Source organism: Helicoverpa zea, chromosome 13 (genome assembly GCF_022581195.2).
Source record: "Helicoverpa zea isolate HzStark_Cry1AcR chromosome 13, ilHelZeax1.1, whole genome shotgun sequence".
NCBI classification, from domain to species: domain Eukaryota; kingdom Metazoa; phylum Arthropoda; class Insecta; order Lepidoptera; family Noctuidae; genus Helicoverpa; species Helicoverpa zea.
In genome coordinates, this window is record NC_061464.1 from 3,909,946 (window position 1) to 3,936,702 (window position 26,757).

Genomic DNA, 26,757 nt, shown 5'->3' on the forward strand with positions numbered 1-26,757 from the left:
TGAAGGGTCTTCATGCATAAATATCCTTAATAACGACAAAAAACGTCTGTCATATCGCTAATTCACCTTACAGGTACCTATATAGGTACCTTATAGCTAGGGTCTGACCATCAGCAATAATCATCATTATTCGGTCACCAAGTCAAACTGACGCCTGAGCACTTATCCACAAGGACTGTAAACTGGGAAAAGGCTCGGGAAATGCTGAAGAGATGAAATATTCAAGGTGTATATTTATATACACGGTGTTGATTTGCATTTGTGCCATACTTCAGGAGGACATAAAATACGTAAATAATCGATTGGAATTACAGTAGACGGGAAATAGCTAATATGCACTGCTATTTTTGTCATTGTAATGTTTATGAATAATCATTGCGTATGCTTTGTGTTTGCGTTTGTGTGAGGGTGCAGCACGTTTTTAAGGCCAGTAGCACACACGCCAAGTTTAAATACGGCTAGATGACAATGACGGAATTCCGAAAAAAAAATTAAAAAAAAAATTACGTACCAATTTTTTTGTTGATTTGGGTCGAGAATCATTAGCATAATTACGTCCTTGAATATGGCACGGATGCAAATCAACAGCAGCAGTATAAGGGAGTATATGGGGTAAGTACCTACATAAGGGAGTCTATGGAGTCAGTATTTAAGGTAATACAGGTGTGAATGTGCCTGAGGGTTACGTTATGCGACGGCGCCGACCACGGTAACTAGCAGTGACACGCGCGCGAAGAAAACTCGGTAAATCGCCGGTGACACGCGCCTTGCGTACACCGAATGACATTGCGGAAAGGATAGATTAACTTTCGTGCTCTTTTAATGAATTTACAAAAACTATATTGTATGTTCTATATAATATTAATAGATGATAGAGGAGATAAAATTATGTTACCACGCTACCGCATTGGGAAATATCCTGTAATAATAGCTGTGTTTGTGAATAAATAGATAAATAAAACTATGTACTGATTATGTAAAATACGTTTTTGTACACTGTGTAATAATAATACGTAAAGAATTGATTACAGTTACCGTGCAAAATTCAGAAACTACCGTTTACAAACACAATTTTGAACGCATTGTACTTTACATTGACTGTATTTGAACGCGTTTCTAATAATAAACGTTAATGTCAAAAAGTCTCTCAGTCAGCTGTCATTAATCAAATTGACATTTCAGTGTTTCAGGAAGAAAATTGTTGGACTTCCAACCGCAAATGCTAATTACAAAAATAAATGTGTAAATAAACCATTACATGCTTCGATACGCGTGAGAATTAACTGACAAATATGTTGTAATACTGGCTTCAAGAACTCGCAGACAATCAACTTTACAGAAGATATATTTTCTTCAAACTGCAATAAACAAGTCGTTTGAATCATGAAATAAAGTAAGTCTTAATATAAGAAACCGTTATTTAACGATAAAATTAAATTAGAAATGTGAACATAAAGATAACAACTCAATGTTTCGCCATTGTAAAGTAGTTGACTTCCGAAATATTAATGAAGGTAAGAGAACAACTTTCATTTGATTATTTAATACCAGAAGAAGCTTTAAGCAGTACCAGACCGCATAAAAAACCGGTCTCTAGTTCGATGTCCAAACGATCTAAAAATCAAAGCCATTGTATTTGAGACTCCCTCAAATATTATGTTGTTCTGCAGATTGATTTTTATGTGCATAATAACCCTTTTCACAAGTCTACTAGCAGAAATTTCTTCAGAAATAAGCAGTACCTTGTAAGTTGTACTTAGTATACATAATTTATAAAATAAATATATTTTTCTCTTTGTTTCACAGCAAAAAGTCAGCAATTAAAATGCATTATAGCAAATGAAATGATCAAACATGAACATGAGATCTAAGAATTTATTGTACTGCCTATTTTTTCGGCCATGGCTGGGCGTACCCTTTGGGATTGGTATAGCTGTCTCTATAGTATACTATTGGTGGCTCATATCCAGGATCAGTATATTGGAATCACAGAATAAAGTGTTCAAGACACAGTTACGGCTGTCACAGAGCGTTATGAAACAAATGTCTGTTGATTCCGTATCTAATTATGAAGTTCCTGTGGTAAGTGAATTAAATATTCTTGCAATTAATGTAATTTTTCAGTTAATTAGATATTTACCCTGTTGTTTGTTTGAGTGCAGGTACATTGAATTGATTTGATATTGTTTTATAATTAGCAACATACCAGGAGTTAAAGTCATGTTTTATTATATTCGATTAACTTTAACACATAAAAGAAAAACACTACAACTTCCCACTTATCAACACTTCAACTTATTTAGCAGGCTTTATGTTTTTACCACTCATTACAATCTTCCTTTTTCAGATACCCGATGCAGTGGGAACGCTTTGTGAAACGGTGCACATAGCATTAGTATGTATGGGGAAGTGTACGAGGCAGATCACACCGATGATCAAATCTTTGATGCACCACCGACAGAACCCGATACATTTCCACTTCGTTGTAGATAGCAGATCTCATGTTACCATTAATAAACTTTTTGACACTTGGGACTTGCCCGATGGTAAGTAAAAATAGCAATCACTCTTTGTTTGTTGGCAAAGTAAAAATAAAAGTAATAATTATTAAACTGTTATCGATTGGCCATCCTTTCAAAGGGTAAGAATACAAATTATGAATTATGTCAAAAAATATAATTCCCTTATTTTTTCTTAATGATGTTTTAAAATAATTTAACTAAACAATCAGTATAGTAATTGAATAACTACATGTTATTCCAAATAACATTAGCCTTGCTGCGAAATAAATTACAACCTACACTGATAAAAGGCTGACATTGTCACAGCTGTATCAACAGTAGATTCTTACATACCAAATGGAAAAACACCTTAATAACAAAGTTATTATGATAAACATGGTTGCAAGCAGTTTATCATTTACTAGCTGAACACCGAGGCGGCACTCCTGTCCTTAATGAACAAACTCCCACATCCAGATAAGAAGTAACCACAGTAAAAGTAGCCGGACAAAAATTAAACAGAAAGTTTGTAGACTATCTGTGTACCAAGTAGCCTATATGTAATCAGATAGCCTTTAGAGACTTTCTGATCTGCCATAATACAGCCTTACTACAAAAATTTACACATCTGTTGAACACTTGTCAAAAAAAGTGTGGCTACAAAACGGACCTTATTTCAACGTCATGATCTATAATTTTTTTAGACAAGCGTTCAGCAGATGTTTAAAAGTTTTTGTGGTACGACGGTTAGTGTCTAAAGACTCACAATAGACTACTTGGAACTTAAAATTTCCTGAATGATGACCAAAAAATTTCACCCTATACATAATCCTTTATTTATTTACAGTAAAATACTCATGCTACAATGCAGAAGAGTATCTAACACAGGTGCAATGGGTGCCAAACAGCCACTACTCCGGAGTATACGCGCTAGTCAAATTGTTGTTCCCGGATATCTTGCCGGACACGTTGAGTCAGGCCATAGTGTTGGACTCAGATTTAACCTTCTTGTGTGATGTGGCCGAACTGTGGGCTTTGTTTAGAAATATGACTGATGAACAGGTAAGAAGTAAAAAAATATTTTAAATTAAAAGTAAATTATAATATAGAAAAATGTATGTGCAGTCCATGAAAAGGTTTTATTTATTGTTGTACTATTCAAAATCTGTTGAAAAATACTTCTACTCTTTAGCTAAAACTATAGTATTAAAACTCTCCTACTTCTATAAGCTGTGCCCTATAGCGTCCATATTGTCTCCAATCAAAATGTACCACCATATTGAATGCTAATAAAGAATTGAGTATTGTATTCATGTAAAGCAATGTATTTTAACTGGTTAGAAATACATAATGTAAATAATGACATATGTTAAAGAAACTGTCTTTAAGTTTCATTTAAAATAGATTGAAAAATTCAATGGCTTTATTTTAAAACTAAATATGCCTAAAACCATACAAGTTAAATCTTGTTCTTTACGGACTTCTGCTATCCTACCTAAATAGAATAGAATAGAATCATTTATTTGCCATTAACATAACAACTAACTAACTGAAATCCTTCCACAGTTTATAGGCCTAGTAGAAAACGAAAGCAGTTGGTACCTCAACAAAGCGAAACGCTGGCCAGCCCTAGGACGAGGTTACAACACAGGAGTCATGTTACTAGACCTTAAAAAGATCCGAACAACCACGGATTGGACCAGACTATGGCATGATGCAGTTAGAGATAACATTGGTAGACTGAAACAAACTACGTTAGCTGATCAAGATGTTATAAATGCTATTATAAAAAGTCAGCCCCGATTTGTGTATAATATGAGCTGTCAGTACAATGTTCAGATGTCTACGCAGACGTTAGCTAAGAATTGTTATGGGGAGGATAGTAATAATGTTAAGGTAAGTGCGTTTGAAAATCATTATAAATGCGAAGGTGATACTGTCAGTTTTTTCTGTCGCACTACGCCAAAACTACATATATGTATTGTTATAGTGTCTCAATCAATACATTCCTATTAAAACGATTTAGAACAGTCATACAGATCATCTAGAATCTGATAATAATATATGAATCTGATAGGCTTATCCTGGTGCCTTAAGTACTTCCTATTGGATGTTTAGAATTTGGCCGCTGCTTCTCTCTACTTCCGTTTTAGTTTGCCTTACTCTAGTAAAAAATTATATAAAAAACACTATCCAAAAAGCTTGCGCAAGGCATCAAATCTGAGCTGTTAAAGTTTCTGCTTTACAAAGAAATAATACTATGTTCCAGGTAATACATTGGAACTCGCCACTGAAACATAATATAAATATTCGCGACGCGAGCTATTTTCGCGACATACATCGGTCCTACGTGAACTTTGACGGCAATCTGTTGCGGGAAAAGCTACACAGATGCTCTTTTATCGAACACGTCACTGTGAAAGTAAGTATAAAATTTACTAAATGTTAACAAAACCTTCTGTTTATTAGTTAAAAATAATAAATGAAACATATATTCCTTTTGAGTAGGTACTAAAACAGGCAAAAATCTTTGTATGACTTTATATTATATAAAAAGCCACCTTAAAAATAAAATGCAATTAAAAATCAATGTAAGTGTAATAATCATTGGCACTTAATCAATTGAATCCTTGTTTTTTTTTATATGTGTTTGTGTAAAAAGTCATTTATTTACCCTTAACTACCTAACTAAACCAATGAAGTGTAGTACCTAACCGTCAGTCAATTTTGACATGCGTAAAAATAAATCTCGAAGGGCACATGACCCCCCCTACTTACTTCACAATTACTGTCCCAAGCGCACAACAAAACATTTTTTCTATATATTATTATTTTTATTCTGTCTAGGCGAACCAATCAGACCTCTGCAGCAGTTTCCGCGCCGCACAGAAAGTAAAGCTGCGCACACATTTGTACTTCACGGACTATAGTCACGCGAACGCTGATAGTTTTGACGTAACGCTCGCGGTACAGCTGTCTATGGACCGCCTACAGTTTCTCGATAGACTCGGACATTATTGGGAAGGTATGTGCGAATTAAGACCTTAGGTATGTTGATTTTAGGAACATTTTCCTTTGAATGGTGTTCGCTTTAGGATAAATGAACACCGTTCAGCTAGATAATTATCAACAAGTTGCTGTCGTGGTTTCGTTCGCGAACTGAAGGTTTTGCTTCTCGCAATCGGATAAAAATGAAGTTATATTCTATTCTGATGTATAAACTATATTTTTGCCAAGTTTCATTAACATCCGTTCAGTTGAATGTCTTTCACTCAAAACCTACTGGAACAAACACGTACAGGCCTTATACCAATTCTTGGAGAACTTTTTGGTCATACTACTACGCACGCAAATATCGCGCCGCGCGCCGCTCGACTCGCTCGCTCGCTCGACAACATAATACTACGGAAAAAGCCGACAATACACGAAGTCTTATTACTTTGAGTTACGGTCTATTTGAATTTGTTTTGACTGTACAGGGTAAATATGACAATAATTTCCGTAGTTTTAATTATTTTTGGTATAAAAAATTACCCATATTAAAAATGATATAAATCGATTCAGTAAACGATTCTGAACAAAGTAATTTCAGGATGTGCGTTAATTAAGTTACGTGTCGTACCTATATGTTAATTTATTACAGGCCCCCTCAGTGTGGCTATATACTTAGCGGACTGCGAAGTGGATAATCTTTGGAGGTTTATAAAAGACTGGTCCGACACTCTTAGAGATAGAAAGAATATTGGGTATCATTTGGTGTTTAAACATGATAAGGTAAGAAAAGCGTAAGACTAGAGTCCTTAAAAGAATGTTGTTAAAGTTATAGTCGTAAAAAGGATGAATAATTCATGGTAATTTCGTTGAGAAACTATACAATTTACTATTCTAACTTCAGCGCTTTTGCGCAATCTGTTATGAATTGATTAAACTTTGCGCAATATACTCCCAATAATCGTGGCATATTTTTTGTTCAATTTCAAAAACTTTTGACTTGCAAATTTTACTTGCTTCCGTCCAGAATAAACAATTTCTAACGCCAAACAGACAGACTGCTTTTGTATATTTTTAAATGTACATTTAATTAAAAAAATATATTATTAAGAATTTACCACTTTTCCCTAAGGTACATTACCCAGTGAACTACTTACGCAACGTGGCTCTAGAGAACGTGAATACTCCTTACGTGTTCCTAATGGACGTGGACTTCGTGCCTATGGCGGGACTTTACGACCATCTGCGCAGCGCCATACAGCTCATCAACCCTTACCCTCAGAAGAAGGTCAGTGTATTATAGGTTTTATAATGGGTGACCGATTTTTTGTACGAGAAAAGTAGAACATACCGATAGTAATAGTGCAACGCACACATCGATTGTCTTAGATACTACGTCACTGACGTGCCCATCAATGACGTAAGTACGTCACTCTTACTGACTAAAACCCACCATATTCCTTCTTTAAGCCTTTTATATACGGGGCCCACCAGGGCCAAGGCCTGCCGGGGCTGCGGGATTGTTCGGAAGCGTTACCGGGGTCCTGGTACATAAAGGGCTTCAGAAGGAACATGATGGGTTTTAGTCAGTAAGAATCTGACACTCTCTCACGCTGCTAACCCGCAGCGGGAGGGATATCTCGTTCGAGCAATCCCGCAGCCCCATATACAACATAGAATACGTTGATGACCTAATAGAACTTTGCTGACTTCGAAGACTAAAAATTCTGGTTAATGTGTATAAGTATGTCTTTCGGGTATGTTTTTCAGGAAAAAGGCCGTTATTAATTAAGAACATGTGTTTCTATATTAACAAGCGAATAAATATTTTAAAGTTTCGGTTCGAAAACAAAATCATCTTTTTTTATCCCAGTGCCTAGTAGTAGCGGCATTCGAAACCCAACGCTACCGTACATCAATGCCGCGCAACAAGGCAGCATTACTCTCGCGCCTGCGCTCTGCGCCGGGCGACGTGCAGCCCTTCCGTGCGCGCGAGTGGCCGCGGGGACACCGCGCTACTAACTATACCAGATGGGCTACTGCTACTGCGCCTTATGAGGTACGTATTAACCTCTTGAATAACGCTAATAAAACAAAAGAAAATCCATCGTGTCTCGCGTAGATCTGCGCACCGGAATACAGGAGGTTAAAGGGTAACGGTAACAGTTAGTTGCGACGTTATTGGCGACTCGTTGCTAACTTCGTAGCACATGTGGCTTTTTGCTGACCAGATGATGTCTAAAAGTGGGTTCTGCGCATCGAGTCGCTGGAATTCCTAAGTCGCCATTAAGTTTGGCACAAATAATACACGTGCTGTCTAGGTTAGTATGTCTACTGGCGTAGGAATATGTCGTCGCAACCGTGCGCGCGAGTGGCCGCGGGGTCATCGCGCTACTAACTATTCGAGATAGGATACTGCTACTGCGCCTTATGAGGTATGTAACCAAACTTTAGGAGTCACACGAGATACATACTAGTCTAGGAGTCTTACGGGATAAGTAACTGGGGCCCATTTTCACCTACATACTATAAATATATATATACTATATACTATATATATGAATTTTTACGTTCATTTTGAAAAACTAAATGTTGTCAGTGAAAAACCCAATTTCCTAAGACTGTGAGAAGATCTAAATTTTTTATCGAGATAAAAATCGTACTGTTATTTTTTTTACAGGACTTTTACTTGTTTAGGGCCTCCAATCAGGGAAATATGGTCCTAACTGGGTCGTCACCTGGGACCTAATATTAATATTTCTCTACTTTCAATGGATACTTTCAGGAGTGGTCTCTACTCTAGTATAAAATGAACAATATCAAAACAGGTTTTATTACATTTCAGGTGGAGTGGCAGTCAGACTACGAGCCGTATCTAGTCGTTCACAGATCTGTGCCTAAATATGATACGAGGTTTTCCGGCTTTGGTTGGAACAAGGTAATGTTTAGTCATTAACATTTTTCTGAAATAAAGTGTGGTAAGCAAAAGACGTTTTGCTTTAACTCGGCAAAAGTGTAAATTAGCATCATATTTGTAAAATTATGTACCAATTTAATTTGTGTCAAAATACAAATAAATAAATAAACACCCGTTTGTATCGTAAGAGTGCGTCCACATCTGGGGAATGCGCAGCTCGCGAGTCGTTTACGAGCGGCGTCTCTTTAGCGCAAAGCTCGAACAAATATGCACGCGCGCAGTTCGCGAACGGCCCGTAAGCTACGCATTCGCTAGATATGCCATTTTTTGTGCCACTTCTTCCCAGCAAAAAGGCAGCTATTTTGGGGGTTGTCTTTTGTTTTGAATTTAAATTTAAATAATATTTTTTAATGTGGTTATTTTATTAGGTATCTCACAGCGTAGAGCTGCGAGCTCAGGGGTACCGCGCGGTGGTGCTGCCGGGCGCCTTCGTGCTGCACACGCCGCACGCGCCCTCGCAGGACATCACCGCCTTCCGCGCGGACCCGCACTATCGCATGTACGTTACCATGCCAACATATGCCAATTACATGCAATTAATTGCATGCCAATTACATGGAAAAATGCTTTAAAAAACGAATAAAACACGCTAGTCATGTATTGTCATCAGAACTCAGAGCATGTGCAAAATTTCATCCTAATCGAAACCCGGGAAGTGGGTCAAATTAAGATTCTAAGATTTTCTCACATACATAGTTACAAGTGTGCGTGTTAAAAAATATCTGAAAAAAACACTAGAAAACAACACTTTTAATTTCAGCTATAAACTTAATCCTCGGCTGCGGGGATGTTCGAAAGAGCTACCGCGGCTCTGGTACATAAAGGGCTTAATAAGGAACATAATAGGTTGTAGACTTGTAGTCAGTAAGAGTCTGACATTCCCTCGCGCTGCTAACCCACAGCGGGAGGGGTCATTTGATGATTTCACATCAAAAAAATAGCTCTCAGTCCATATTTTCCGACTCCATCGTCAAATCAGTTCGACAGTACCACAACGATGATTTTCACGACGCTACGATACTTAGTAAAATGGTTTTATTTACCTTAGATTCCATTACATAGTTACGCGAAACATTGGTAGGTAAGTCGATAGGTAAGTTTCCTACAATTATTAAATTTACACTTATTTCTAGAATCCATAAATATTTTTTCAATCGAATCGCACGTCAGTAGAGGGTAGTACTTGTACACCTGTCTAGGGACTTTTAGAAGGTACCGTAGTATCTTGTCCACTGTTGGCGGATCTGCATTCAAGTCTGGGTCAGTGGGAAACTACCTGCATCCTCTTCATCTTCTAACTCCATCAGACGATCTCTTTGGCTCGAATAATAGTCAATATCATCTTCTTTGTCAGTGGAATCTGCCGAGGCCACGCTTCCAATTTGGCGACGTTGCCAAACCGTCGCCGAGTGAGTTAGGTTCCATATATTCCAATATTAACTTCTTGGATTCGTGGCCGGCGACGTCGCCATGGAGTCTTACTCCCGCTTAGTCACTCTTTAGCATAGACATAATATAGTAAACAGGACTGCGCACTTTTACCCGAAAAACGAGCCGAGTGAAACAGTTAGTACGGAGGCCGTCTGTCCCTTTCTAATAGGGTGACTATGAGATTAAGCTATGTGAGACAAATCCGAATTTGCTAAGATTATTAAACACAGATTGGTATTGAAATTTTAACTTACGCAGTTTGTGACCTTAAAATACTAATATAGGCTTTTAATAATTAGCGGGAATTAGTAGTATAAAAGCAGGAAGATTCGAAGTGAAGACTGTTTTTTTTTGTATTTTTGCTTCATATATAGACTGCTGAGCCGTTTATGTCGCCTTTCTTCATTTTTTGGGAAGCTATAACAATAGTACAACAGTCTTAAAATCCATCACCCATATTTTGACTCATTACAAGAATTCATGGACACCCTAGTTGTTTGATTTACGAAAATGTTATTATTAGCTAATCTGTGGAACGATATATTGCAACCACTATAGGATTCACTTTTACAAGTATAAACGCAACACTTTTTCACCATTTTAATAGTTTAAATTGATTTAATACAAAAAATATAAACAACATTTTAAATGCTGATTACGCGCCAAGAATGTTCAGGGTTACTGCTAGAAAATAAAAAAAAAGCAAAATAAAAATTTATGTTGTTTATGTTTTAAGAATAAAAACGAATAAATTAATGCGATCGTTATTAATTTGTTGACTTACAATTGTTAAAATAAGATAAAAATATAAGTGATTCAATTGTTTTTTTGGGAAGACAAAACTGTTGATCACAACATTTTTTTTATGCTGGCAAGGTGTTAGAAAGAGACAAACGGCCTCCGTTCTAACTATCCCTCTCGGCTCGGATTTGCCTCTGTGTATTATGCAACCAATTTAGTACCTTATTGCGTTGGAATAGAGTTCATTTTCGTAAATATATATTTTGAGCGTGCGCAATCTTGTTTAGATTACATCTATGCTCTTTAGTGACAGATTCTTATAGAAATTCTGCACTAAGGAACGGCTTAAGTAACCATTAAATGTCTCTGAGTGTGTCCATTAGTGAGGCAGAGCTCTAAGGGTTAATCACATGTAAATATGTACACGTACTTTTAAGTAAAAAATATAGAAACTATATAATTTATTTTCGATTTTTCTTTTTTTCAGTTGCCTAGCATTACTCAAACAAGAATTCATGGAAGATTTAAAGAGAAAGTACAATGTGACATTCGAAGAGCCGTCTAAACCGGATCAAGTTTATTTAGCTCAAGCAAAAAGCATGATATACAACCAAGTGCCAGACCAAGAGGTAAACTGACTGTTGTAATTACTAAACTAAACTGTGGTGTTATTTATTACCCCGTAAAATTAGTATTAAATGCCCCAAAATATTTTTAATAACGTATCTTATAATGAAAAGTTTGACAAGTCAGCGGATGACTTTGTATGTGACTTTTGAAGGTAAAGGCCCTAGAGTTAATGTACAACATAAGTCGATTTAAGAAAATCATTTTATGTTATTGTTGAATTTGGGCCTAAATATAAAGTTCTTCAGCTAAGTTCATATCATGGAGAACAAAATGACTAGCGGAGGTGCCGAAAAATCTTCTAAAATAGCGCGCCAAATTATAACATAAACACAGATTTAACATAGAAGAAAGCGCCTGACCTACCTGCGTTATAGCGTCTCTGTTAAACTTTCCATACTCCGTTTATGACAGTTTTGTAGAATTTACAGTGTTAAATCTATACTAATATTATAAAGAGGAAAACTTTGTTTGTTTGTTTGGTTGTAATGAATAGGCTCAAAAACTACTGGACCGTTTTTTAAATTCTTTCACCATTTGAAAGCTACATTATCCACGAGTAACATAGGCTATATTTTATCCCGGTGCGGGCAGTAGCTCCCACGGGACGCGGGTGAAACCGCGGGAAAACGGCTAGTACACTATAATATTGACATATTTTAAAGGCATTTACTTCAGTCTGTGATTATATACCACATATCTGTGTTATATATATACGTTTAATTGCTTATTTAATGTTATTGAATTTGATTAAAAAGTGTATGCAATTACATTTTTATAAGACTGCCCACAAGAGAAGGTTAAGTGCTACCGTTAAGTTGATGGGTTAAAATAATATAAACTAAAAAAAATTGCGGGTAATTAATAACACCAACACTTTATAAAGGTAAATTCACATAAGTGATGTTATGAAAAGTCGATTAAAATAAACAAGCAAAGGTTTTTCTTAAAAAACGCACAGTATGTTTGTTGTATGTCAGAAATATCGTATTACGATGATTTGACGATAAATCGCCTATTCTACAATGTGTAACGTTAAATGCGTAAAACCTCAAGACACCATAGGGTATTTTTAATTCTATGAAGGGTTTTCCCTTTTTTTATTATTTCCTAGCTGATGCCTTCTCTCAATAATTAAAAAAAAACGCATCAATAATTAAAAAAACAGGGAATAAAAGTAATAAGTAATAATGACCTATTAATAAAATAGACATTATTATTTTTAATTAATATTTTTTTTTTAAGTGTTATCTGTATAACTAGAAAGTGGTTTAATTGATTCTATAAATCATTGTACCCACTAATTTAACTATTTCTAGGTTTTGCTCACTTAACGTTACACGTTGTATATATTATAAGTACAGCACCTATGAATGTATTATATAAAAAAAAGTTTGTAATTTTTTACTAAAATACTCTGTACCATAGACTATAAGTGATTTTACGTAAATAACTTGGAATCTATAATGTACAGTTCTACAGGTTTTAAAATAATATTCTCTCTCTTCTATTTATGTACCTACTACATAATTATCACATTTATGTTAATAATTATTTTATTGCGTACAGAACATTATAAACAAGTATTTAGTTCTTAAAGATCATTATTTATATCAAACCAGTAAAAAGTCGTATTATTAAATTTTAAAATTATTTTGTAAAGTACATTGATCGACGACCAATACTCTTTGCAAAATAAACGATTTGATTTGACGATATCGCTACTTTGTAGATTGGCCGACTAATTCGTTAAATACCCACATAAAGAGACTGCATTTAATGTAGTTAGAAAGGTAAAATATATTATTCTGTTTGATCATTGTTATGACTAGAAGACTTTTGAAGCAGAGAAAATTTGATATACTACAAAAATGTGCCACGATCTTTCTTACAACCTAGAATGTACTGAATTTTGAGACAAAAAATAAAATTACGAATTTATTCGATAATCAAAATAATTCAAGAACGGCCATTCAATAATTCAAGGTAGAAATTATCAACTCAATTATTTAGATGTTAAGGATTCTTTTATATATTGTCTTCACATTTATATTATTTAATGATCTCTGAATCTGATCGATTCGATTTATAGTAATCATGTAGTTTCACATAAAAATATTTATTGTTGTAATATTTCACGTTTATCAAACAATAGCACTAAATAATAATTTATATTCCAATTGTTATAAGTAATTCTGAAAAAGAAAATATTTTTTTTTTATTAAAAAAGACAGCTATTAATTTAAATAAGTTTTAATTATACATTTTGCATAAGGTATATTCCAAAGTTAAAAATAAATTACCCGGTTGATTTTTGAGGCACAAAAAAAAAGCAGAGTATGTTAAAAAAACATATTACTTTAAAAAAATGAAGGGTGAGGTGCACCTTTTAACTAACCATTTTTTTAATAACCAGCCATACACTTGCCGCCCATTGGCCAAATTGGCGATTTGACCGCTGAAAATGGTTCGGTTATCGTTATAGTAAAATGGTGCAACCCACCGTAAAAGGCCCCTATTTTTGTTACTATAAATTTATCGTATTCTGTTCCTTATAGAACCAAAGATGGTGTGAATATTGCAAATGTACATAACCCAATTTTATTTACTGAAACATACCTACGCAGAATTTTAATAAATATTATACAGAAACATTTTAAATACATTGTGTAAGAAGTACAATGCACTTTTTCGGTTAATTGTGCAACCTAATTATTTTTATATAATTAATAAGCCGCATTTAGTTTTATAAGAGTAACTCATAATATCACTTTTAACGAGCTCTTATGTCAAACTTATGTTTAAAGTATTTAAGTATCTTTATTACAAGAAAGCATAATAAGTTACCTAATTTAATATTAATATAAGTTTACCAAAGAATGTATTATTTTTGAGTATTTTTCAAAAGTTATTCTATGTGGTAATTACGTCTAAAAACGTTGTAATTATCACAATATCAAGGCATCGTCAAATGTATTCAGAGTTAAATATTTTACGTATTATTTAAATATATTGCCAGAATAAAAACATTCGAATGTAAAAGGTTTTCTTTATTTATGAGCGAATATCACTAACACATATTACATGGTTATACCAACATCTTCAATCAAATGAAAACGCAGTCAAACGTATACAGAATATTAGTTATAAAATATAATAAATAGGTATCCACTACTGATATTATTTTTTATTATAAAAAACTCACTTCTTGAACATCCATTTCTGTACATATCCTTCAATAGCTTTCAATTCCAACCATCTTAGATTCCGCATTAGCAAACAAATTATTGCTATTAGGATTCTCTTTAGTCGTCAAAAGCCACAGCAACACTATTATCTGGAAATCCAAGTCTTGTATATCCTTCTTCAAATTGGAGACAGCTTTCTTCGCAGTCACTAATGGAGAGTTATCATTCATTGAAGAACCTTTAGATTCTGTCCTCTGCTTTATATTCTCTACTTTAGACGTCAACTCGTTCAGTGTCTCTTGTCTCTCTGTCACTCCTACACTAACATCTTTATACTCATTGGTAACTTTACTCAGCTCATCCAGCAAAGATCCATAGTCTCTAACCAAAGGCTCAAACTGTTCGTTCAATATATTCTCTCTCGCCACTACCTTGTCCATTACCGAACTTATATTTCCGTGTAGTTTTTTCAACTGCGAACCTGTGGTTTTGAATCTCTCGAATAGTTCGTCTCTATATGTCCTCATTTGAGAATGTCTGGCTCGCCAATCGCGACCATCAGCTGAAATTTTAAGCCTCAACGCTGGTGCTACTCTTTCTAACTCCAATTTCCACGCTTCCCAATCATGGACTTTCTTAACTAGACTCTCTTTCTCTTCCTTTTCTTCTCCATCGAATTCTTCTTCAGATTCTCCGGAATAAATTGCCATTTCTTCTTCAACTTTGTCAAGTAAGATTTCAGTTTCATCTTCAACTTGGTCTATATCGTCAGCAGCTTCTTCTGGCTCTGCTATATCTACGATTGGTTTCTGCCATTCAAATCCTTCAACTTTCAGAACTTCATCAGCTAGAACGTTTAATACGTAGCACACTTGTTCACCATAACCCTGCTTCAATTTGTGTGAAGAGAAATCAACGGCTATTTCTTTTTCTCTCAAAATATCAACTATAGTAGCAATAATAATGTTTGGATCATCTTCCTCGTTGGGCTGTTCAAATTCTTTCCCAGTTTTTCTTATAAGCCACGCGGCAGTCGATGCAAACACATAGAATTGTTCCCCAGGATTCGTGCCAGTGATAAAATAATGCCTACTCATTGGTTTCATTTTTATATGCGAACGTAACTCGGTATCGATCTTTAGTATACGCAATTTATCCATTAGATTAAGATCCATTGTTCTTATTCTATTTGAATGGAGAAATAACAACACTCAACTATTATTCATTCACACTGGCAAAGTGTCATGTTATGTTTGACTCGCGTAACCATAGCAACATGCTGGCGTTTATACAATTGAACCAAAGAGTCCTTATGTACGGTCTACTCGGTCGTACAGGGCCCGGTAGTCCATAGTCTGTCCATTGAAACATGCATCTTTCAGGAGCAGTTTCACTGGTTACCGATTAAGTGTCAGTTAGTTATCTGGTAGTTAATGCTATCGGTCAGATAAAAGCTGCTTATAATTTCTGCCAGATATTATAATTTGTCTATCAGGGGCCCGATTCTGCTAAGTTAATAATGTCAAAATTGAATAGAAATTGACTCGCAATAGCAGTTTTAACCTTAGCGGGTATTCTGCTACTAATACGTAAGACCAATCGTATTCCAACGCCATTCGATTGGTTTGCGATTGGTCGGCCATTTTTGTGATTTTGGTCTATACGGTAGTTTGCTCTACATTCATATTGTAATCGTAACTCATTTGCAGACAAAATGATTCATTATTAAATGACAGAAAATGATAAAGACGTTAATTTCAAAAAAAAATTGCGGTATGCCACATACGCTTCAATCGTGATTGGATCTCAGTCGGATGTGAATCGTATGTCGCTTGAGTAAAATTAGCAGAATCGTGTCCCTGATAAGTTTCAGGTATGCTATCAGAGACTATCAGAAACCGATGAAACTGGTCTATTAATTTCATCGTTCAGTATAAATTTTATACTGATTACCACAGATTACCTTAATAGTTAGATACTTCTTAAATAAAACTGAATACTTACGATATGTATGTAAGCACAGCCGCATCAGTCTGACTACCTCGAATTCTCGATTCGTACGCACTGCCACTATGCGTTTCGCGTTATTTTTGTTACAAATAGACACACACGAAGGACGAACTTCGCTATACGTCAGAACTTTTTTTATACTCAGCCTTTATTAGAAACGTTTTATTTCAAGATACAAAATATCAAAAATAAAATACAATGAGTGTTCTAGTCTGAGTAATTCAACATTTTTATAATGTCGCTATGAATGGTGCTCTGTCTTATTATTCATTTATTTAAGTATAAAGCTGTTTCACGCAATTAGCCCCGCACGCGAAAAAAGGTAATCCTATGTTCCTTCTCAGACTTTAGACATGCCAAATTTCATTCATATTGGTTCAATAGTTTAACGTCAAAACCGGACGGACATATAGACATACAGAGTTACTTGAGTACGTTTCTATACGTATTTTGTTAGTATTTAAGTATCAATATTCATGGTAGTAGAGCCTACATGAGTAATCTGGGTTTTGATCAATCTTTTCAACTGATTAGACGCCTAATGTATATGGTAATTGTGTACTAACAATTAATTAATTAGTCATTTTTGTAACAATAGAAAACTTATTAAGTACATGAATCATATTGGGTATACCTAAGTGGGCTTGGTTTTTGTGGTAAGTACGAAATAATGCCACAATTGCGTCTTAATTAGAAAAATGTAACGTTTTTTTGTATCTAGTCTATTAATTAACAATTAACCAGAGAAATGACAAGTTTTTAATGTTTTCCGTCCTAACTCAACGAAAAAGGCGCTAAGGCTCATATTCACCGATAACATAAAACACCCGTTTTATGTTAAAAATTGAATGTGAAAATTCATAGTCGTTTTAAGAAAACTTCATACCTAGTTGTTTTAAGAAAACTGACGTTTATGTTGTGGGTGAACGTGGGCGTTAGAAACTATTATGAAAGTTACAGAATGATGGACTATGATTAAAGTCTCTTCAAGATAGTTAATTTCTTTTTTACTCTTAAGTAATTGTTTATGAAAGGTATAGGTAATAGGTATAGGTCGTGGAATTTTAAAACCCACAAATAATATTTAAATTCGGATTACTGGTGACCGCATCTTATTTATTTATCTGAACCCAAAGGCCGAGTGACTAAGCATCTGACACACGGTCGTTCGATGCGTCAAGGAATAATACCAACAAGTAAATATTGTGGTTAGTGTTATTTTGATTTTATTGTTCAGTATGTCACAATATTTTGTGTGACCTGCTTGTTTATAATAGTGGCAACTGTTGTGTCTCAGTGGTGATTTAGAAGAAAATATTGCAAATTTTTTGCAGAATGGTGATCAGGAAATCTTGGAAAAAGACTGGGTAAGTGTATTTTTTTTACTAAGGTATTAGTGAGGTGCATAGACAGTGCTTAATGGGGTACGTTAAAGTAATAGTAATAGTACCTATTAGTTATGTGTCTCAGTTACGCTGTTTTGATGATTTTGTAATGATGGTATTTACCAGGGTTGAAATTAATTTTACATAGGTTTCATTAGTTTCTTTTCGATAGGTACATAACAGCAATTTCTTTTTATTTGTAGGCTATGACAAATCTAACTTTTTATGCAAGTATTTCTTAGATTTGTTTTAGTGACATTTAAAACATTACATTGAAATACAATAATTTTTGTTACAAATAATTGCATTACCTTAGCTCGTCGTTCTTCAGTACCATGTGTAACTCACGACATGTCATCTAGACACACCCGCGCTCACCTTGTAACACTGGATACGTTTATTTTTAGCTTAATCTTATGGAAAACTAATTAATTGATCATCCTGTTGCCATTATAAATATGCCAATTTCATTCTTGCCCTCTTCAGTGCCAAACTTTATACATACATCTTATATCTATTGTTCACACAGGACAAAATCACATCACTATAAAAATAATATCTAGGTGTCTATTTACCTAAGAAGGTACCTACACTACACAGGTACTACACTAATATATACTTGCGTCTGACTACAATTTTGAAAAGAGTATCTTTAAATGTTAATAGAAATAAGTGGTAATAAGCCTGGCTCGGTATGTGGTACACTTCAGTGCAAATTGTCGAAACGAGTTTGAACTTTTTGCAAAGTTAATTCAATGATCCATACACGTTAAGGATCTCCTATGCCGTCATCAAGTTTAAAAGACGATGATGCATCTAAGTTTTGGGATAAACTTACTTTGAATTTTGCAACATTTACCTGTAAAGAAATTCTTGTCAAAGTCCTACCTACTTATTGTCAACTGTCCTTTGGTTATTAAAGTATGCTAACTTTAGCGTCAGAGAGTAGGTATATAATCACTACGTTTTATTTAGCTTCCACAACAAAAGTTTATTAACCATCCTATGAAGCTCATTAGTATATGTTATTCGTTATATTCAATCGACGATTTTCCTTTCGTATAATATGAAATGAAAAAAAAAAGTCTCAATAAAGACCGGCTTTATCTCGTGTTACTGGCACGATAAAATTAGAAATGTTGCTCGCCAGTATAACTCGTAGCTCAGTCGCGACCAAACGTTCGCGGCGGGCGGACGTCACACGCTTATCTAAAGTTAGAAATAATAAACTTCAAAACTTCCCATTTTGTTTGCAACGCAGTGTAAAGTGACGAAACTATATGAATTTTGTGTTGTTGCTGTATTAACTGGTGTGTGTGCTTCGTGTTCATTTTTTAATTAAAAAAAAACGGATTTAAAATTGGATGCTTTCGGTTGTAATGTGAATTTGTTTTTATAAGGTAAGTTTGATGTCCTTAATTATTACCTGAAAGTTACAGCCATTAAAAAATAAGTATTTTTCAACGCACTCCAAGGAGGACTTATTAGTCAAAACATCTTACTTAAAACTCCTGCAAAGGCTAAGTTAACCTAGGCCTAACTTTTACGAAAGTTTTTCTAATCGAAGCCAACCAAAGTAGGCTAGCTGTACATAAAAAATGCAGCTTTTCCTGCACATTAAACTTGTATGACTCTACACGTGACCAAAACTTTCTCATCGGTCGAGGCACCGACGTAAAACTTAAAGATTGCGATCCTTTTTAATAGCTTTCAACCCAACTCGACATGTTAAAATTCCCAACAGTGACTAAGAAATAACTGTTCTAAAGCCGTAAGTTATTTTAAAAGGCCTAAGTACATTATAAACTGTGAATAAGTCTAGGAAAGTTGCATCCATTAGGTCATCTGAGAAACAGGTTTGATTTTCACATACGATATGCCTGCATTAATACACAATGCATTATATAGGTACTCTATGGTACAAAACATAGCTAGAGTAATAGGGACAAAAACCTAGATGTGGCAAAGTAGGCGTTTAAGGAGTTTTTGCGTACGTATGACTTGTGTCAAGCAATGGCCACGTTTTTACTAAGCAAGTTTTAAGACCTACTTCGTAAAGATGTGACGATATGCAAAGTTTAAACGTTTTGCTACAGACCTTCGTGGTTTTAAGCAGACAAAAGAGGATTCGTTTTGAAGTCTGGCATTACTTTTACATTTTAATAACAAGGTTAGCCGTTCAATTCTTTGAAAGTCTAACACGATTTAAACTTTTGTTATGACATACATTGGTATGTTACTCCCTTTCTCGTGATAAATATGTCTGTATTTCTTGTAGCTTGAGTCTTGTTTGAAAATTCAAATCTAGTTCTGTCAATCTCTGATAGTGAAGCTAGTACAAACGGCTTTCGTTAAAAATTTAGCACAGATGAAACATGCCCCAGAAACGAATACAAGACAAGTTTTGATACGAGAATATAAAGATGATGGATAGGTACCTCAGAAATATTCAGGATATTGTAACAAAGCATAGCAATTAATTATTCTAATTTTGGGGACGATTCCTGTGAGTGTAAAGATGGGGCACGTTTCTTTTATTTGCACGAAAAGTTTGGGATGGTTTTCTGCAAAAACGTAACTAATAAGATTATCATACTTATCAAACTTATCCCAGAATCTGGACGTTATTCAAAAATGCTCATGAATAAAAAGGGGCAGAACTTCATAATCATAGTAATGAAGACGAACTAGATTAATAAAATGTGCAATATAATTGATTAGATCAGCACACAGCTATAATATGTACTCGAGGAAACAATAGAGTATCACCGCTATGGTACACGTTACCGTATCGGAATTTGTATTGATAACTCGCGCTAACTGATTGCCTGAAGTTGAGCAATCAATTTCTGCGTCTCTATCAATGTTATCATTCAATTTATTTGCAAGGACATTAGCTTTTCTTTTGGATTCATGCCTCTTTTGTTACAACGGGAAAACGGGACCCTATTACTAAGTCTTTTCTGTCCATCTGTCACCAGGCTGTGCCTCATGAACCGTGATAGTTTGACAGTTGTTTTTTTTTTAATCATGCTATAACAACAAATAATGATAACTACACTAAAATACTTATTGTATTTCAGGGGACTCCCTTACATCAAACGTGATCTTTTTTGGCCCTTGTTTAAGCATCTCCTCGATAGCAAATCTTTATTTTGGAGATTGCTCCATATCTCCATCTAATTAGTCCTCTATTCCATGTCATCTCCTCATTGATTCTCATCTTACTCATTTGATTCTTCTCACAGGCCATCAATCTCATTTTTTCGTTCACATTGTTTCTGCTGTCATATCCATCAACAGTTTTTACTTGTAAAACAATACGATAGCTTTGTCGTTAAAAAGATCGAGTTATGCGATCGGTTCGGCGTTTTGTTCGTTATAGATAGCATACTACTAAATATGTATCACCTATAAATTATTTCCTTTTTCTTGATTTGTTTGAGAACTGCTTGATTTATGTCTGGCTGTCCCATCCATTGAGATTTGGCGTACCTTTGACCCATCCCGCTCTGGGTGCAGCGTGAGGGAGTATCAGACTCTTACTGACTAAAACCTACCATGTTCCTTCTGGAGTCCTTTATGTACCAGCGCCACGGTAACTCTTTCGGACAATCCCGCAGCTTTGACAGGCTTTGGACACGTACTTACACGCCTAAAACATTGCAATGCATTTTTCATTCAGCCTCATCTATCATACCTAGTTCATCTTTGATACCGGGCAAATTACATGCCCATCTTTTTTATTTTCATTGAGTAACGTATCCGAACATAGATATTCAATTGTTTATTTTCCTTTCAGTCGTAAAAGCAAAGAAGGAAAACGTGCGCACGTGTGTAAACAGCCTTATCATTTATCAATGTTGGTAATGTTCATGCGTATGAGAAACATAAAAATAAGCATTTCGAATTTGATTCGTACCTATAAGTATTTCTATTATTTCTGTTATCGTAGCGAAATTCAAATTGATTAAAAATTTTACGTTACTTTTTCTGCGTTTAAGCATGGAGGTCTAATATCATACGATACCATTATGTGCCTAGCCTTTCCCCAACAATGCTGGGGTCGGCTTCCAGTCTAACCAGATACAGCTCAGTACCAGTGTTTTACATGAAGCCACAGCCTATCTGAAGTCCTCAACCCAGTTACCCGACCTGACTTGCTCAACCCAGTTAACTTTACAACCCGAAACCTTAGGTAAGACTGATCAGACTTTCTGACTCCTGACCACCCGTAACGTCTACCAAAGATGTGCAAATGACAGCTGGAACACTCTTCTTTTTATGCAGTCATTTTTACATAAACAACAAAATGATGTCTGTTTTTGTGTGACCATAACAAAAAAAGCAAGGCGCATAAAATGGCGGACTACTTACAAATCAAATAGCTCCACATATCTACATTATAAAAACAGCATAACCATTATAACTATAATATGAGAAATGTCCAGTAATCCTACAAATATTCTTCAGTTATCTTCAAGGAGTAACCATTGTTAGAGAGAAACAAAAGACTACACGCACGACTATTGTTTAGAAAGTTATTCTTTATAACAATAGCTAGAGATGTTATTAGTAAATGTGGATGCTAGTCTTATATGTGTGTACTTAGATAATCTTTGATAATTTCTAGTAATGCTGGTTAGAAAACTAGAGCGATAAAAATGTGAAATGCGTTATTGGAATATTTTCTCAGAACCTTTATTATTATTGGAAAAATACAATTTATTAGTTATTTTAAAAGAAGACTTAGAATTAAAGACGAGATCAATTCAGTTCAGTTTGGAAAAGTAACAAACAATTTTAATTTGGTCACCCATTAAGTACCTAACTCTAGGTGCTGATAAAAGTTAATTTTATAAAAATACATATTCAAAGGATTAAAAAAATTAAACTGATAGTACAGTATTAAAAACGGATGCGCAATACTAAAAATATATAATCTTATCTAAAGTTTTATAACGATCTAAATAAAAAAAAAAACCAACATAAATTGCCACCGCGTTGCCACGTCTAGTTATACATACTCTGTGGTTACGGGCACAGGTAAGCAAAAACTATTTTTACACAATAGCTATACTAGAAAATAACCGCAACATGTAGTGGCTATCGGTTTTCTCATGTTATTTGATCTGTCGCTACCTCAGAACACAGCTGGTCATGAATTATTACCATACCTACCTACACTACATAGGTATGTACCTACGTATATAGGTACCTACTTATATAAAAAATAACTTGTAACTTATGGGCAATGTAACATGCCCGGCTAAAAACAAATAACCCTGAATAATCCTCACTGGCTGAAAAATATTACGAAACCGAACACATTTGTTTACAACATTAAGAACTACAGTTTGTCTATCGTTCGCTAGTTTCCTCGTTTGCAAATTGTTTCTTCTCCTATTGAGGATTTTCATAAAAACTTAATTCATCCGACCACTGATTTCCTCTTGAGCCAAACCTCTTCCTAACTATGTTGGGGTCGGCTTCCAGTCTAACAAGGTGCAGCTGAGTACCAGTGTTTTACAAGAAGCGACTGCCTATCTGACCTCCTCAACCCAGTTACCTAGGCAACTCAATACCCCTTGGTTAGACTAGTTGTCAAACTCCATTTTTCATCATCAATTAATTTAGAACAAAACAAAAAACAGTCTGCGTCTCGCTAAGCTAAACAAAATATTGAATCATCGTCTGCGAAAACCTTTGCCAGTAAATATCTGATGTATCTCTAGACAACAAAGGGAATATTAATATTGATAAATATGTGCTTCGACGTTATTTTCACTTTATCTCCAGACGCTATATATTTCAATCTTATTGTTTACTAACAAAACAACGTTGGAATTCTCGTAAAAGTTACGTAAACAACATTCCTTGTTGATTTTTCCTTTAAACAATATTTATGTTTATCATTATAAATATAGTGTGTATGTGTTCTTTAGTGCTTTTAGTACAGAAAAATGTTTTCTGCTCGTTTGAATAGGTACCTACATTGACTACATATGAATCATGATGTGGTTCCAATCAAGGATTATGCTAACTCCATAGCTAGAATTTTGATAAAAGAAAGCTAAAATCTCTGATAGAGAAAACTAATCGGGCATTTAAATGGATAAATTTACTACAGATGAGAATGATGTAGTCTAAATCAGAGCAACAGGAATTGTATCAATTACACTCTTTTAACACATTCACTCGGAATAGGAGATCCGAACCTTACCAGTTAATATTGAAATCTCATCAAACTCAAGATGAATCTATACAAACATTTAAAAATCCAAATTAATAACTCCTTTTTTAGAAGTCAGTTAAACGACTCTAAAACACCACCCAATAATTAAACCAACAAGCAATCTGGTTTAACTTCTAAAAAGTCACAGCCCACAAAACGAGTTTGTAGGCCGTTACTGCACTTTAATATCAAACCAAACCTAACCGAATGACTCACAATTTTCTCTAAACGGTAACTGCAAGTTTATTGATTAGTTCCACTTAACATAGACATATAATTTTAGAAGCCAGTTAGTATGTGTGATTTTTTGCAGCGTCTCGTCGGTTCGGAAATAGACCGTCTGGTTGGCGCGTGCGTCCGACTAACTTCGAAACACGGTGCACGTCGCTGTTTATATTTTACTCAAATTATATGAGTACTATCTTGATAGTATGCGGTCTTGACTCCTATTTGAACTAAATTCGAAGGTGTATCTAACTGATACGCTTTTGCCTACTCCCTCTTCATAAGCCAAAGCATATTTCAACATTGCTTTTGTGTTCGCAAAAAATGGAATTAGTTGAAAGACTAGACATCACTTCAATATGACCAGATCCTATATAAGAAGATTAATTTTGCTTACGTATTTTGCGTCAAAAGTAAGAAATACGATTATTTTCTTGGTTATAGGAACCAAACATTAGTTAAAGTTCCCGGCTTTATTTATTTTGGATTGATTGGACTTCTTGAATGAAAGTGACATCTACGACAACAGCCATCAGAGCCTCAGAGGTACCAATTTATACACTAAGCTTCGTTAATGACTCATTAAACCGAGATGAAGATGTCAGCCAGGTGAAATCATTGTGTGTTTTTGCGGATATGCGAGTGAAAGCCAATGAGTTTATCTGATCCACGAACTATAATGTCAACTGAGTGATCAATGTAACAACTTTTTCTATAGGAAATGCTTTCCAATCATGATTTGAGAGGTGTTTGTTATGTATGCTGTCACTATCTGTGGAACAATTTTTATCGTCAACTTCTTCAACTTTTAATTTTATGTTGACTATACTTTTGCTACTTTTTCTCCCATTTTTATCCATTTTAAACTTTCCCTGCAATTTCCTTCGATCCACCCTTGAAACATTTTTAAATACGTACGTCATCATATCGGCTTAAAGACGCCCAATGCTGTAGAAAGGCCTTCCCCGAGTTTGAAAAAGATTTTTTTCTTTTATTTGTGTGATCTACTGTTTACAAGTTCGATTACAAGTAGGTACCTACTGGAAACTTCCTCGGTCTTCCAAGTACTGCCGTCATCAAACAAACCAAAAGCGTGCGCAATATTCCGCAGACCTTACATGGTGACCACCATATGAGTCGCCATTGTTGTTTGAAGCTAAATACCTAGCGTTGTGGTACCTTTGGCCTTGTAAATAAGATGTTTTAGTAGTTCTTTTTAGCGGTAATATTCATGTTCTGAATGTTTTAGTGGACCTGTCATCCCCTCCCTGAATTGGAACGGTTTCACACAAAAAAGCGGATTAGCATAGTCGTATTATAAGCTAGGGGTTTCTTTGTTCGCTTGAATCTCAAAAACAATAGGTCCAATTTGAAAAACTATTTAAGTGTAAGATGACGATGACGATGTTGAGGAAAGCTTATTTATAAGCTACATACTTTTGATCCCAATGTGAAGTCGTGGTGGCCTAGTGAGTAAAGGACCAACCTCTCAAGTATGAGGGCGCGGGTTCGATCCCAGGTCAGGCAAGTACCAATGCAACTTTTCTAAGTTTGTATGTACTTTCTAAGTATATCTTAGACACCATTGACTGTGTTTCGGAATGCACGTTAAACTGTAGGTCCCGGCTGTCATTGAACATCCTTGGCAGTCGTTACGGGTAGTCAGAAGCCAGTAAGTCTGACACCAGTCTAACCAAGGGGTATCGCGTTGCCCGAGTAACCGGGTTGAGGAGGTCAGATAGGCAGTCGCTTCTTGTAAAGCACTGGTACTCAACTGAATCCGGTTAGACTGGAAGCCGACCCCAACATGATTGGGAAAAGGCTCGGAGGATGGATGACTTTTGATCCCAATGCGCCGTAGTCCGAATTAGTTCCATCCACGGAACGTGGGTTAAACTGCTGGTAAAGTATAGTCGTTCGTAACAGCCATTATTTTTGTTTCTTGAAAACAAAAAAAAAAAGAAAAAGTACCCAGTTATAAATTACTAATCTTGAAATTGGCTGCCAAATAGCATTTTGTGTTCTGTGATGAACGCCATTGAAAAAACAGCAGTTCTCCGAATATTTTTGGCCCTTTTATTATTATAGCTGGAATTGTCGCGTAGTTAATTAAAATTCACATTCTTGGCAAGGGTTTGATACAAAAATTAACTGCTACTAACTATAAACTTTATAATGATGTCGAGACTAAACAAATATTTTGTACACGCCTAAATCGGGGCCTGAAGGGTTTTCCGGATTTTACAGTAAAATCAATATTATGAAGAATGCGGTATCCTCATAATTATGAGACCAGCTTCCGAGTATTTTTAACTACTATACTTACTACTACATTCACATACAACTACGCTGTAGCGAAGTAACCATTTTTTCCGAAAAAGACGGTTTTAACATACTTCTGTATGTCATACGACATTTCTGTTGGTGGCAGGCACATATGTAACGT

The 26,757-nt window shown here is 35.2% G+C and overlaps 3 protein-coding genes across 4 annotated transcripts in view; 2 read left to right on the forward strand and 1 right to left on the reverse strand.

Annotated features, from left to right (window-relative positions):
* Positions 1 to 1,185: 1,185 nt before the first annotated feature.
* On the forward strand, positions 1,186 to 14,310 carry LOC124635780 (xylosyl- and glucuronyltransferase LARGE2s-like). Its single transcript, XM_047171735.1, has 13 exons — positions 1,186 to 1,393; positions 1,807 to 2,082; positions 2,348 to 2,546; positions 3,349 to 3,563; positions 4,068 to 4,397; positions 4,771 to 4,923; positions 5,349 to 5,526; positions 6,145 to 6,275; positions 6,625 to 6,780; positions 7,366 to 7,551; positions 8,338 to 8,430; positions 8,838 to 8,968; positions 11,129 to 14,310. The coding sequence occupies exons 2-13, from the start codon at positions 1,855 to 1,857 to the stop codon at positions 11,277 to 11,279; spliced, it is 2,151 nt and encodes a 716-aa protein (XP_047027691.1). The 5' UTR covers positions 1,186 to 1,393; positions 1,807 to 1,854; the 3' UTR covers positions 11,280 to 14,310.
* LOC124635781 (intraflagellar transport protein 57 homolog) lies at positions 14,304 to 15,689 on the reverse strand. The gene has a single exon (XM_047171736.1). It carries the CDS (start codon positions 15,629 to 15,631, stop codon positions 14,504 to 14,506), a length of 1,128 nt encoding a protein of 375 aa, XP_047027692.1. The 5' UTR covers positions 15,632 to 15,689; the 3' UTR covers positions 14,304 to 14,503.
* Positions 15,690 to 17,770: 2,081 nt separating this feature from the next.
* Positions 17,771 to 26,757, forward strand: part of LOC124635562 (serine/threonine protein kinase OSK1-like) — a 44,253-nt gene continuing 35,266 nt past the window's right edge. Inside the window, exon 1 of one of the 2 annotated variants that reach the window (XM_047171482.1) lies at positions 17,771 to 17,833. In XM_047171482.1, the coding sequence (XP_047027438.1) occupies positions 17,802 to 17,833 (32 nt within the window). In that variant the 5' untranslated portion in view covers positions 17,771 to 17,801. Of the gene's footprint in view, positions 17,834 to 18,993; positions 19,252 to 26,757 lie in introns of those variants that run through there. The other variant, XM_047171483.1, reaches the window with a different exon arrangement.

Coding starts and splice junctions, on each gene's coding strand:
- LOC124635780 (XM_047171735.1), top strand. CDS start 1,855: ATGAACATGAGATCTAAGAATTTATTGTACTGCCTATTTTTTCGGCCA. Junction 3,564..4,067: donor GAAATATGACTGATGAACAG/GTAAGAAGTAAA, acceptor ATCCTTCCACAG/TTTATAGGCCTAGTAGAAAA. Junction 4,924..5,348: donor TCGAACACGTCACTGTGAAA/GTAAGTATAAAA, acceptor TATTCTGTCTAG/GCGAACCAATCAGACCTCTG.
- LOC124635781 (XM_047171736.1), bottom strand. CDS start 15,631: ATGGATCTTAATCTAATGGATAAATTGCGTATACTAAAGATCGATACC.